Source organism: Eretmochelys imbricata, chromosome 5, assembly GCF_965152235.1.
Source record: "Eretmochelys imbricata isolate rEreImb1 chromosome 5, rEreImb1.hap1, whole genome shotgun sequence".
Taxonomy (NCBI): domain Eukaryota; kingdom Metazoa; phylum Chordata; order Testudines; family Cheloniidae; genus Eretmochelys; species Eretmochelys imbricata.
Window position 1 is genome coordinate 50,756,232 of NC_135576.1, and position 14,122 is coordinate 50,770,353.

The 14,122-nt window shown below is 36.3% G+C and overlaps 1 protein-coding gene across 3 annotated transcripts in view; it reads right to left on the reverse strand.

Moving 5' to 3' along the window:
* BDP1 (BDP1 general transcription factor IIIB subunit) overlaps positions 1 to 14,122 on the reverse strand; it is a 71,664-nt gene that overhangs the window by 52,964 nt on the left and 4,578 nt on the right. For all 3 annotated transcript variants that reach the window (XR_013346145.1, XM_077817093.1, XM_077817092.1), the window contains exons 4-13: positions 12,786 to 12,845; positions 12,050 to 12,190; positions 10,890 to 11,023; positions 8,682 to 8,776; positions 8,213 to 8,267; positions 7,404 to 7,547; positions 5,393 to 5,674; positions 3,489 to 3,660; positions 1,847 to 2,003; positions 380 to 462 (exon numbers count right to left, since the gene is read on the reverse strand). Coding sequence is in view for 2 of the 3 variants with exons in the window: in XM_077817093.1 (XP_077673219.1) it covers positions 380 to 462; positions 1,847 to 2,003; positions 3,489 to 3,660; positions 5,393 to 5,674; positions 7,404 to 7,547; positions 8,213 to 8,267; positions 8,682 to 8,776; positions 10,890 to 11,023; positions 12,050 to 12,190; positions 12,786 to 12,845 (1,323 nt within the window). In the remaining variant the exon portion in view is untranslated. The remainder of the gene's footprint in view (positions 1 to 379; positions 463 to 1,846; positions 2,004 to 3,488; positions 3,661 to 5,392; positions 5,675 to 7,403; positions 7,548 to 8,212; positions 8,268 to 8,681; positions 8,777 to 10,889; positions 11,024 to 12,049; positions 12,191 to 12,785; positions 12,846 to 14,122) is intronic.

The following is a 14,122-nucleotide window of genomic DNA, read 5'->3' on the forward strand; positions in this document are numbered from 1 at the left end:
TAATGATCAGAAGATCTGAATAGTACACTACTACATACTAGATTAATTCAATCCCCACCCCTTACTCATTCAGAGCTATTATCTTGACCATGAACCCCCAAGATCTTGGTATACTAAATTGCACAGGCTGTAACTCGCATTAAAACCAACATAACCTGCCTGTCCCTATGCAACATTTTGAAGTTTTCTATAAGCGTCATTCTTTGACCACAGAAACTTAGTTCTATTTGAAGTATTTTTAAAATAAAGAGGAGCAAAAGACCACCTGTTGTGCCGTGTGAACAGATTTTATAACACACATACCTACCCCACCCCGAAATTGAGAAATATAGGTTTAACTCTCAGCGGACTACTATTGCTAGGCAGAATAACTACTCACATTGTTTCAGATTTAGAATCATGGCTTTTTCCTGCTGTACTCTCCTTTTCAGCTGGTTTATATAAATCACATACTTCATTGTTCTATGCGGAAACAAAGTAATATTTAGAACTCCTGATTCCTGCAATAGTGAAGAAACTCTTGCTACAAGACAGTTAAACATTGGTGCAAATGAAAGTGAAAACAAGGCTCCTCTTTCATCTTTCAGTTAAATTGAGTGAGTGAGATTCTAGTACCAATTTTAACTATTGTTGGCTGTAGGCCTTAAATAATCTTTCCACCAGAGATCACTAGGCATTATTGCAAAGAGCAAGAATGATAAAGGCAATTATTCTTGATCAACGGGTATAGTAAAATATAAAATCTACCTATTATATACGAACAAAAGCATTTCTGCTACATAAAACTATTTTTCCTCGTTTTAATCTACAGTTGTTTCATCACATAAATATCCTCAAAGTATTTCCTGTACTGACTGGTTTGGCATTTTCAGATTGCAACGGAGATTTAGTATGCATCAAATTAAATTCATTTAACCGCAGCACACATAATCTACAATGTAAAAACATTAGTGATAGTAACATAATCATTCTGATTATGACGACTTGAGACTCCAGGCTTTTCTTAAGGCTGTCCCTCCTGTTACAATAGCAATATATTTTCATAGCTAGTTGGCCTGAAAACACGTCTGCTTAGTTCTGGTTTGTAGGCAGGACTGAGGCACATTACAGGGTCCAGGCTACTCTGTACACTTCAATTCTTCTGAGGCAGTTGAGTGTTGTATTTCTACAACACTTCCCACTCAAGGGATTCAAGGTGCTTCACAAAGATTAGAATTAGCCAACCTCCCAGTAAAAATGGGGTTTGTTTGCTTATTTTTTAAATATAAAACTAATGAAATTGAAGAAACTGGTGAAATTGACAGTCAAGAGTTTAAGCGACTCGCCCAAAGTAGCATAGGAACTATCTCCGACCCCTCCCACGCTTCAGCCACAAGACAATCCTTTGTCTTAGAAAGATTAAAAAAATTAAAAGAATCCTTCAGACAAGCATTACTAGTTACGCTAGCAAGCACATGGTACCAAGTCCCTGCAGAAGTGGGCTCCAAGACAATGGAAGACACTGAATTTTACTAGTGGAATTTTCTCCTTCATAGTCTTTGTTTTGGAAAGCTAATGAAGAGTTTAAACAGCACCTTTAAATTTTTGCACTATGAGATGAACCCAATCCAAACATTATACTCCTTGAATCAGTTTGGCCTACTAAAATAAAACCAATAAAAGTCATTTATCCCACTGACTGGCAACTTATTTAACTTCTAGTGATATTTCCAGGTTTAATGACTGTGTGCTGAGCTGTATATGAGTATGTTACGAGATATTTATCGAAGAAATCTTTATTTTATGTGAATGCTACTATGTGAGAAGGATTACCGGAGACCAACAGAATCCATAAAAACAAAGATACCTTTGCTTCACTGGTTTCTTCACCATTTCCTTTTTTATTTCTGGTACCTGAAGCTTGAGATTCTGAAGGTTGCCAATCCTGTGACCCAGAGATGATATCTGAGGTTTCTGGTTCAGAAGATTCAGTTTCTATTAATCCAGCACTAGTATCTTGAAAGCTGTAAATAAGGCATTCAGAGAAAATGTAACATCAGTACTTTTCACACACAAGTTAATCAGGGCTGCAGGATCAAATTGCACTATGGAGTTATTAAATATACAGTGTTACCACTGTGCACTTACCCAACCGGACAATCTGCAGAAATTTTAAGAGTTCTATTGAACCTGCCAAATCTTATGACTGCCAACTTCATTCCCTTCGTTTAAATAAAAGTTCTTGCAACCAAATACAGACACTCTGAAAAGTTTTGGTTTATCTTAATAAAATGCCTTTTAAGCACTGCAGATGAAGAATTATTTTAAAAGCAAAAAAGCTTTTGAATATTCTGAATTGGCTACAGGAACTCTTTCATTTTACGGAGAAAATCTAATATGGAAGGGAGAATATCAAGAAGAGCTTCATTAACACAATGAAATTGTACTTCAACCCAGAGAATATTAGAAGTGTTATAGTTCTTCCATAAATATCTCGTCATTTACACAAAAATTATTGATGTTCTGTAACAAGGATAAGAAAATCTCCTTAGTAAACGTGGATTTAAGTAACACAAAGTGAAATGTCATGTACTGTAAAAAACTCTCTCAAAGTTCATGACCAAAAACAATTGCATCTTGACAGAAGACCTGGTTCTGTTTCAACTCGGCATGAAATTAAGTATAGTTTTGTTTCCCCACAAGTGTTACAGAAGATACATTTTATAGTAAAAAGTGTACAGAACCCCCCACCCCATCCCTGCCAGAAAGTACACTAATAATGTTACTAAGCTCTGCTTTACTGGTACCATCATATTTTCCTTAAAGCTTTACGGAAAGGTTTGGAATAAGTCTCTGGTCTTGATGTTCATCCCAAAAATGAGAAAAATTTTGGATTTAAAGAATCAAAAAAATGGAGGTTTAGCATTAATTTTTGGGGTGCGGGGAGAGAAAACCTGGATTTGTGCTGGAAATGGCCCACCTTGATTATCATACACATTGTAAGGAGAGTGATCACTTTAGATAAGCTATTACCAGCAGGAGAGTGGGTTTGTGGGGGGAGAAAACCTTTTGAAGTGATAAACACCCATTTTTTCATGGTCTGTGTGTATAAAAACATCCTCACTGCATTTTCCACTTCTATGCATCAGATGAAGTGAGTTGTAGCTCATGAAAGCTTATGCTCAAATAAATTGGTGAGTCTCTAAGGTGCCACAAGTACTCCTTTTCTTTTTGCGAATACAGACTAACACAGCTGCTACTCTGAAACCTGTCATTAAATTAAGACGAGGCTTTCAGGGTAAGGATCATGTTGCAGGTATAAAATTAAAGCAAGTGAGTCCACTACCCTTGAGAGCAAAGCTTGACAACACATGGAAACCGAAGACCCTGCCCATCTTCACTAATGAATGTGATGGTAAAAATGAAAAAAACAAACAAAAAAAACAAACCTAATTTTAAAAATCAAACCATTTCTTGCTGTGTTTGAGTCCATATGTAGCAAAAATTACCTGGCTAAATTGAGATCACTTTCTTCGGTTTTATCATTCAGTTGTAAACAGGAATGTGATTCTTGTTCCATCAGGACAGGAGTCTCAGTCGCATTTTCTTGATTAAGAACATCCAGTTCCTCCCCACTTTCAGTATGATTATCACTGTTTGTACCAGACACTTCATTTTTTTCTGTTAACAAATTGTTAGGTGTTTAATAGGTATTTCCAGAAAATGTCTGGAAACATTAGGTACAGATTCCAAAACATCCACAAGAGAAAACACCAACACTCAGAACAAAAATTGGGCTTCAATTTTAGAAGTTATTTTGGGGACCAATTTGAGACACCTGAGAAGGACCTGAATTTCAGAAAAATCTGGCATTTAAAGTGTTTCTGACTGGGCACATCAAAAATTAAAGCAACCAAAAAAAAAAAAAATCACTTCACTTTGAAAGTTCAGACTTATGGGTATAGATAGCTGAAGTTTGAAACTTTGGGCTACATTCAGATTCGTTGCTACAGTCAGGAAAAAGAACATCACTTTTTTCTAAGTGGAGCAAAATTTGGAGTCTACAAAGAAAACAATATTGCGTATGGAGATTGTGTTTCTAAATAATGGTTGTGTCATTGACAATTGACATCTGTTCAATTACCATTACTGAAAATGATGCAACCTTTTATGAAAGTCATTACAAGTTGTAGTCTTATAGAATTTTTAAGATTATACTGTAATTTATAGTAAACTGAAAAGGAATTGAGGTTTAAATGTTAAACATTTTCTTTACCTCTATTAATCAACATTCAAAGAGGTTTAAAAATCTAGGTTATTTCATTTACTGGTTTGCACCCCATTCAGTTTGGAGCTTCTACACAGTTTCACCATCCATTTTTCCACGTAACAATGCTGCAAAGTTTTAAACACTTCTGAGGAAAATTACTCTCTCAACAAAAACTAGGTTGATTTTTTTAAATTAAAATATTGCTCAAGATGTTAAATTTTAATGGGGGCTGTTTGGAGATTTGTGTTTAAAAACATTTTTTGATTTGGGGCCAAAACTACCTGACAGTGCCCTTTAAAATGAAACGTGCCATACAACTTTCACCAAAAGGTTTATGAATTCATTATATATTTTTCCCTAACTACATTTTCAAGGACGATCCATACTGCATATTAATATAGCGGAGATCTCACCTGTGCGACCACAGTGGTTTAAACCAAACATAATAGATTGGATTGTTGTAATGCATTATCGGGAGTTATATCTAAAGACCACCATGAAACGTCAGGTAGTCCAGAAAGTGGCAGTGTTCTTGCTTAGAGGTGCTTCATAAATTGTGTCTGTGCCCCAAGGTCTGCAATGAAAGATCCAATTTGTTTCCATATGTCATTCAACCTGTTTTCACTTCAAAACCTTAAATGGTTTAGAGTCCTGGGTACCAAAGAGATGAACTCTATCCATATGCAGTAAATGACACTTAATATCAACCAAGGTACTGAAGCTAATAGCACTCCTGTTTAAAAAAAGAGGGGACTGGTTGCCAGGTATTTTTTGAGAGACGCCCTCAACTAAAGCTCATTTCTCCCCCAATGGTTTGCTGACCTTCAGAGCACACTACAAAACTTGTGTTTTCTCCCAGGCTTCTGAGAAGGAGGTACATTAAAGAAGGTACAGGTAAACTAAGAGAGGATGGTAATTGTGAGACCCAAGCTGAATGAAAACAATTACCATCCTCTCCGAACCAACAATAGTACCTACATGTTATAATTTTTTTACACCATACAAAGGTCCAAAGAGAACGCACCAGGTACTTCCATAGGCTAAAATTTGAGATTTATAATCCGACGGGGTTGCTAACGCGCAACAAACTGTAACAATGCCAACAGCAGAAGGAGGGATTATGGTTGAGCATTTTAATCTTACTTTTATTGCTGGATTTCCCCCCCTTAGCTGGTTTTGAGGGGGCAGCTCCCTCTTCAGACAGATTCTCCACTTCCAGTTCAGAATCATCTTTTTTCTTCTTTTTCCTCTTCTTTTTGGTTGTCACTGGCTCCAATATAATCTCTTCTGTCTGTTCAGAGACATTCAGAGATGCTTCATTCTCCTTCTCAGCTGTCCCAGCATCCACTTCTGTTTCTGCATCAGAAATTCTGACACCCTGAGGATCATCCTGGTCAATATCTGCTTCTTCACTGACAACTTTAGCTATCAAAGACAGTACAGTTCCAGGTAAATATACTGGTATTATAAACCAAGAATCTCCAAGGTCTTTCCACTATCAATGTCTGGCGCGTTCATCTATCCATGGCAATATCCTGTCAGATATAGCAACAGAGCCCTAAAAAATGTTTTGGCATACAACCAACCAGATGCAATCAAGTCTCAGCACAGGTTAACTGATGCTGCAACACACATTTGGGGGACAACCCTTTTATCTGAGACTGCTAAAAATGTCATTCTATACTCAATGCACATCACTTTGCTCTTGTGGTTTTTAGGTTGGGTAGTTACACTGACTGTACTACAATATGAAAATTAGGCACCTGTCTTCCCGGAAAAAAAAAAAATCCTACTATTGTGGGTAGATCCTAATTTGTGGCTGCATATGGTATATTACGCTACTGTAGTTTAATTAGATAAATTCTTTGCTTTTACTATATACTACACTACTCAGAAGTATTAGGAACCTAAACTTTCTAGGCAGATTGTTTTCTGGTTTTGGTAAATAGCTTCTAAAAATGACTCAATTACTTTTTTCTTTTTTAAAGCACACTCTGAAATACCAATAGTCAATCACCGCAAAAATCTTGATTTTTATATATAGTGTTCAACACCATGAGTAACTGCTTTTACTTGCATTTTATATTTTTACACTATTTTTTCCCATCCCTCCTCCCCACCCGTATAAGTGACAAATCCAAAATGCAGCACAAGAGTAAAGAAACATGCCTTCTGTACTGCATTAAGTACAAAATAAGTTTTTAGTTGTGGGCTAAAAAATAAACTTAACACTTTACATGTGGTGTGAAATCTACCAGGTAGGAAAAGAGAGCATGATTTCCATTAACTCATATTCATAATCTTATCTAGTAAATTTCAGACAAGTAAATTTCTAAAGACAACAATGGTCTTTAAGAATTGCTTTTTGGCTGCTACTTCCTAGACAGTCTCACCTTTGTAACAACTTTTCACATATTGTTCTCAAGGCCATTTTCCCTGAAACAGCTTTTGACAGTGGCTAATGTTCAGAGAGTCACAAAATGACATTTAAAAACTATAAATATAGTCTTACACTACTGCTAAAGCAAAACATGCATAAAAATTAATAAAGTTCTTTTTACAAGCATTGAAGTACTATATAAAAAATTTGTGAGCACTCTACAAAGATATTTTTTAACAGATGAATCTGAAATACTCCAAAACAGAAATACAAGATTCCAAACCAACTATAACCTGGTTAAGGTAGTACAATTTTATTTCATATAAAATACCTCTTTAGAAATTGGCTAATACTGTCCCCTAAATGAGCAAATTAAGAACTGAAAACGTCCTTCTAAGAATCCAGTATCACACAAGTCTCCCATTGCCTGAAAGAAATCTGTTCAGAACCGTGAAGTATGAGATTTCTTACAGCAGTGGTTCTCAAAGCCGGTCCGCCACTTGTTGAGGGAAAGCCCTTGGTGGGCTGGACCGGTTTGTTTACCTGCCGCGTCCGCAGGTTCGGCCGATCACGTGATCGGCCAAACCTGCGGACGCAGCAGGTAAACAAACCGGTCCAGCCCGCCAAGGGCTTTCCCTCAACAAGCGGTGGATGGGCTTTGAGAACCACCGTCTTATAGGACTTTTTTTTCCTTGTTCAATGACCCAATAGTGAAGCACTGTAACAGTATTATTCCGTATTACTATTTTGAAAGGAAAATTTTAAATTAAGTACCTTTTTGCTTTTTCCGAGATTTGGGTGGCTTCTTCTCTTTTGAACTTGGTCTTTTAGTAGCTTTTTGCTTCCTTTTTTTCTCATCTGCCAGTACCTCCTCAAGCAACTGGGCAAAGAATTCAAAGTCAAATGGTCGCTTTTCCTCTGTCCAATTAAAAAAGAGTGAAATATAAAAAGTTAATATTTCACAGTTAATAAAGTTATTCTTTAAGCTTCTGCTTTTTTAAACCACATAGTTGATTTATGATTTCCATGTTCAATCACCACTTTCCATACTGCACGTTTCATGACTAGTCAGTGTCTTTTACACAAGTGGCACTGAAAGCTTGCAGAGACCAGAGGTAACATATTAGGAGTGCAAAAGCAAATATTCAGGTTGCATCACAATATCAAATTATGACCCACTGTGCTAAATGAAGTAGACACTCAAATTTCATGACAGGAACAGTAGTACCTATATGGCACTTGTCAATCAAGATTCTCAGAGTGCTCTACCATTAGTGACCAATGGATCCTCAACATGTGAGAGTTAAATGTTACTCCCTATTTCACAGAAAGAATCCGAGACACAGAGAAAGTATATGCTTAGCCCAAATTAGACACCAAATCAACAACAGAGCTGGGACGAAAAGCTAAAAATTTTACTTTCAGTCTTGTACTTTAACAACTATATTATCCTCTAAATGTTAAGTATTACAAACAAACACCCTGTTATAGAATTAATTTATTGGATCAAACAAACTAAAGCCCCTAAAAAATTACATATTCATAACACTTAATCAGAAGAATTTAGCTAAGTAAAAACTTACTGAATGCTTTATCTATCCTCCATCCATTTGCTTTTTCCTCACGTTTAAACTTGTTCTGAAAAAATGTATATTGTAAATTATATTAATCCTTCTCCACTAAGCAAATGTTACAGTACTACAGATATAGAAGGTAGCAAATCAGGATAAAATACTCCTTTAGTTAGGGAAAACGTTGCCCACAAAGAAACAAGGTTGTAAATCAAACCAGTGTGTTACAAGTATATCTACTTCAAATTAGGAAGTTGAACTAATTTGTATCAGATCAAGAAGCATCTTATCCATTTCAGACATATTACTCTGGATATTAACTGCATTCTGAAAACGTACTGTTACTACAAACTTTACCCCGGAACCAAATACCATCAAAAATTATTAATACTAAAATACTGTATAAACAGCATGCAAGAGGTTGAGAACAAAAGCAAATGCTGACAATTGCACTGGTAATATCATTCTCTGCTTTACTTACCTTAATCTCTGTTCTTGCTCTGTGAGGAAACAGCTGACCAATCAGAGAGAAGTCTGTTCCTACCATGCTGATAGCTAAGAAGAACATGTCAGTTTCTGGAACAAAGATAAAATAAACTAAAATATCTCTATCTTTACACGCGCGCACACACACACACACACGTATTGAATGCTATTCTTTTTACTATATGAACCAAAATCTTTACATTTAAGAGTAAAAAAAATATGTATATCCAATATATTCAGACAGAGCTAAATTCCAAACCAGACCATTATTCCAGTTCATAGTTTCACAGAGTTTAAGGCCAAAAAGGATCATCTGAACTCCTGTAACCCACAGGCCATTACATTTCACCCAGCTACCCCGTATTCAAAGTTATTGTTATTTGAGTTTGCTTTATTTTATACTTTTTCTGCTTGTCACATTGTAAAGCATCTTGATACTACTGAGCAATGCTGTACAAATGTTTATCTAGGTACTTACAGCATCAGTGTAGCTTCTGAGCATCTAGCAACATGGAGAAAGTATCAAGCTAATTACTGTAAGTGAATATATATCCAATACACTTGAAATTATTCACTGATTCCCCACCCTTCATAGTCGAATACACTAAATAACACTGAAAAATATTTTCCTCATGTCATGACTTAAGAAGAAGGGAGAGGTGATTCAGGTACTACTAACACTATTCACTCCGGTAAAGACCAGTTTGGAGAAGACTTCTTCTCTAAAACTTAAATAATGTAATTTTGTTAATAAGTAAGCTATTAAGTCAGGAAGATAAACACTGAAGTAATTAAAAATGATCATCATGTATCAGGAATAATGTTCATGTTCTAAGAGCTTACTCAAAATAAGTTGCTTCTGTGGTTATCAAATACTTCACATTCACACCAGCTTTTAACCACCTGAAAATCAATTCCCTCTATACTACGTCTTTGTGAACAGTATACTTTGACGTTAAATAACACATGTTCTAAACAAAGAATTTGGCTTCTGCAGATCATACAATTTTTTGACTATGAATAACCACTCAGCACATTTGCTGAAAATATTTTTCTCCTGAGGTTTAGCTTATTTTATATGCTATTACTTACAATCACTATTGTGATTTTATAGTTGTATTTTGTACACACATGGGAGTATTGATAATACTATGTTTAATTTAAAAAAAAAAAAAACAGCTTTGCCCCTAACAATTTTGTTCTCTTGCATTTCACAAACATTTAGAAGTTTCCTTTGTTTTCAATTAACAAGCTTATTTTTATTTATGTATCAGTATCAATGGAGAATTAATGCTTAGGGAATGTTATTTTATAGAGTTCTCAGATTAAAAGAATACTAAGAATTGTCACATTTTGGGCTTAAGTTACTCCATGTGTTACTTTCTTAAATACATCTTTATTACTACTATTATCATATCAATTGTCAACAAAAAGAACAATCTAGATTTTTAAAATAAGCAAACACTCATCTCACTAATTCTGCAGAGTACTAGATCAACATTAATTCATTAATTTTAATTCTCATCTTATTCTTTATTAATCAAACCACAAAAATGGAACAAAACATTGTATTTTTTTAACTGCTCTTTATTTACAAAGAGTAGCAGTATTCCAAAGAATTCATGAGAGAATCAGGAATGAAACACCACAATCTTCCACCCAAAGGTTTGAGAAGTGTTCTCATACACAGTGATCTCTACCACACTGTGCTGCCGACAAATAATAATGGCCAAATTCTGGTAGATACAAGCATAGTGTCCTGCACCCACAAAACATATGTGCACATATACACAATGCATGATATCCCTCACACCATCTATTCCTAAACCATGCTGGAAGGGCTGTGTGCATAACTGCTGCCGGATTAGGAAGCACACATGATTTAATATGCAGTTTATACATCTGGTCCCCAGTCCCATAATGACCCTCCTGTCACGGACACATTGGAGTGGCAACCAGCTTCCAGCCCATTATCTCACTAGGTGTGGGGTTTCTTGAGTATGCCTATGCTCAACACAAACTAGAACTTTGCTCATTAAGGCCCTTATCCTGCAACTATTAAATAAGTGATTAACTTTACACATGAATAGATCCATTGAAGTCAATGCGACTACTCACATGTGTAAATGTACGTTTGCAAGTGTCTGCAGGATCAGGGCTTAGTCTTCTACAGACTCAAAACTTGAAACTAAAGTATACCTACCTTTATTTGACCATGGCTTGGTATAGAAACTTTTTCTAAAGCTGGAATAGGTAGTTGTGGAGCCACGCTCAAAGATAGGATCATTTTCTTCTACGACACATGACCCTTTTGTCCTTAAAACTTCTACAGTTAAACTGAAAAGAAGAAAGCAACCCATGAATGTCAGACATCAGAAATGTCATTGGGGCAATAAAAACTGGAGAACCACATTTTATGTCTGTTGAGAACCTGAGAATTAAGACTCTTCCTGCCATACTCCAAGTTCACATCAATTTAACTAGGTTTCACTACCGTGCCAATATCTCTCTATTATATGAATTAGAGAATATTGGGGATTGATATTAATCTAGTTAAATTACATACAGTAGAACCTCAGAGTTACAAACAGCAGTCACACAAACTGACCAGTCAACCACACCCCTCATTTGGAACTAGAAGTACACAATCAGACAGCAGAGACCAACAACAACAAAAAAGCAAATACAGTACAGTACTGCATTAAATGTAAACTACTAAAAAAATAAAGGGAAAGTTTTTAAGAAAAAAAGGACTTGAAAAGGTAAGGAAACTGGTTCTGTGCTTGTTTAATTTAAATTAAGATGGTTAAAAGCAGCATTTTTTTCTGCAGTAAAGTTTCAAAGCTGTATTAAGTCAACATTCAGTTGTAAACTTTTGAAAAAAATAACCACGTTTTGTTCAGAGTTACGAACAACCTCCATTCCCTAGGTGTTCTTCTGAGGTTCTACTGTAATTACATTCACTCTAACATTTTAGAAATTTGGAACACATATACATTAAGTAAAGTGTAGTGAAGAGTCCAATATCTCAAAAATGTTTGTCCAATTAGTCTTAAATTCCAAGAAAACTCTTTTGCAAGGTCACGTATGGGAAATTCTTCATTTCCTTTTGACTGTTCCAAGTTCCTCTACCAGAACATCCCTAAGCTCCTGTAGCAACTCAAATCCTGACTGTGTAATGATGTATTGTGTATAGCCCTAATTTGCTATCCAACATGGAAATAAATTGTAGGTGTTATGTAAAATTATGAAGCCAGATAGTTAACTCGGTTAGCAGGAGTTACACTGTTAACCACTCTGGAAACCAGACAGTAATTCATCAGACACACATAGCACAGGAGTCAGTTGCAGAATATCAGTTACCTTTCTTCATCCAGAATAATTGTACCATCTTCTGCTACTTTCACTCGAGGAACTAGAAGAGGACCATCATTCTCCTCCCCTTCCTCTGGCTCAGTCTCAGCCTCCTCATCTTCATGGTCAGGAACATGTATCTCTTCTGATCTACAATTTTGAAAGATTAACACTTCAGAACATACACACAAGAAGCATTTTCTTCTGCTCGCTATGTATCTGCTAGATTACCCCACACATTATTCAGACACCTAGCTAAAACCCCCACAATTTTATAAATCTTCAGATTAATGTTTTATCAGTTATATTTTGATATATGAAAATGTCAGTTGGCTTGATGCATGTAAAATTAACACCACAAACAAACTTTAACATGATGTTAACTGGCTGCAACAATAACTTTCCTTGAATTACAAGTACTCCCTGTCATAATAATGATTAAAAACACAAATGTAACATGATCAACCTATTACCATGAATAACATCACAGCTAGCCTGCCTCAAGAAGTCTGAGTGAACAGATTGATTTCTACATTCTGCTCCTGGACAATGTATCTAATGACTACCATTTCCCCTCCATCTTCCCGCCACCTAAAATAATTAATTTAAAACAAAGGAATAAATTTATCACAACAATAAGTTAGGAACCAGACAATCCCTTCTACATTACTTATTATACATAAAATGTATTTCTTTTCCAACAGAAGGCATTTTGATGTTAAGTACCATAGACACAAAGACTTACTCTTTCATTTGGACCTGTGTAGAAGTCTTCTCAGTTTTCTTTTCTTCTGCCAGAGAAGACCTATTAATGAATATTAGAGATATGACAATATTCACTGATGCATAGATTTACTCTAACAGAAAAAAAAAACCACCCCTAAACTCTGTTCTAAATCTGAAGGCAAAACATCTTTACATCATGCTAGTGCATCATCTAATTTCACAATCTGTATATACTGCTAAGTGACTTGAGCAACTTAAGGTTCTAGAAATGAATAGTTCAGGAGAATTAGTAATGGGATAGAGAACCTGCTGTCATTTCACATCATCTGTCTGAATCCACTACATACATCATAGTACTACGCTAAAATGCAATAGGGTATTTTTAGTTCATGCTAGCTATATAGACCCATTAGCGTGGAACTTGTTAGCGCATATTAGAAATCATATCCATGTAGCACACACTGCTACTCCATGTAGACATACCATGAGTTCTTTGATCTCAGACCAGTTACCAGTGAACAGCTAACAGTGCCACTGCTACCAGCACAATTGGCAACAACGTTAGCAAGGCAAGTTAAAGTGCCAAACTTCCAGTGGACACGGAAAATGAACTTCCTACCCTACTACTCCTAAGGCTGGTCCTTCCAGGTAGGGATTATATTGCCAGAGGTTTGACATTATTTTCGTGCCTTGTTCCATACTACACATGATTAAGAATATAATTTAGTCATGGAGGTCACGGATTCTGTGACTTTACTGGACCGCCATGACTTCAGCTTCAGCTGTCAGCAGCGCAGCCAGAGCCGGGGTCCCCCTCATCCCCCGCAGCTGAGGCCATGCACTCAACCCCTGCGGCTTCAACAGACGCCAGAGCCATTGTTGGTGGCCCCACTGCACGGCTTCTGCGGGGTGTGGAGCCGGAGCTGTGCCCCGCCTCCCCCCATGGTGGTGGGGCTAAAGATGTTAGTCCCCGCCATGGGGATTCAGGTGTCATTTCTTTCCTCCCGCTCTACCGCATGATTTTTAGTAAAAGTCATGGACAGGTCAGGGCTCTCATAAATTTTTGTTTATTGCTCAACTTGTCTGTAACTTTTACTAAAAATAACCATGACAAAATCTTAACCTTACTTCTGTTACATGGAACACCCATACTCCAAGTTGATACCATACGGTCACTACCCTCTCAAGACACACCTCAGCCATGATGCCTATTAAAAAAGTCAACCAACATATGATGGCTACACTGAAGGGCAGCTAATATTTAATCTACAATTAGGAAAAATTCAAGTGTATGTTCATGTATACACACAGATTTGATTATGTCATACCACCCTTCACTTATTACTTGTCTATATA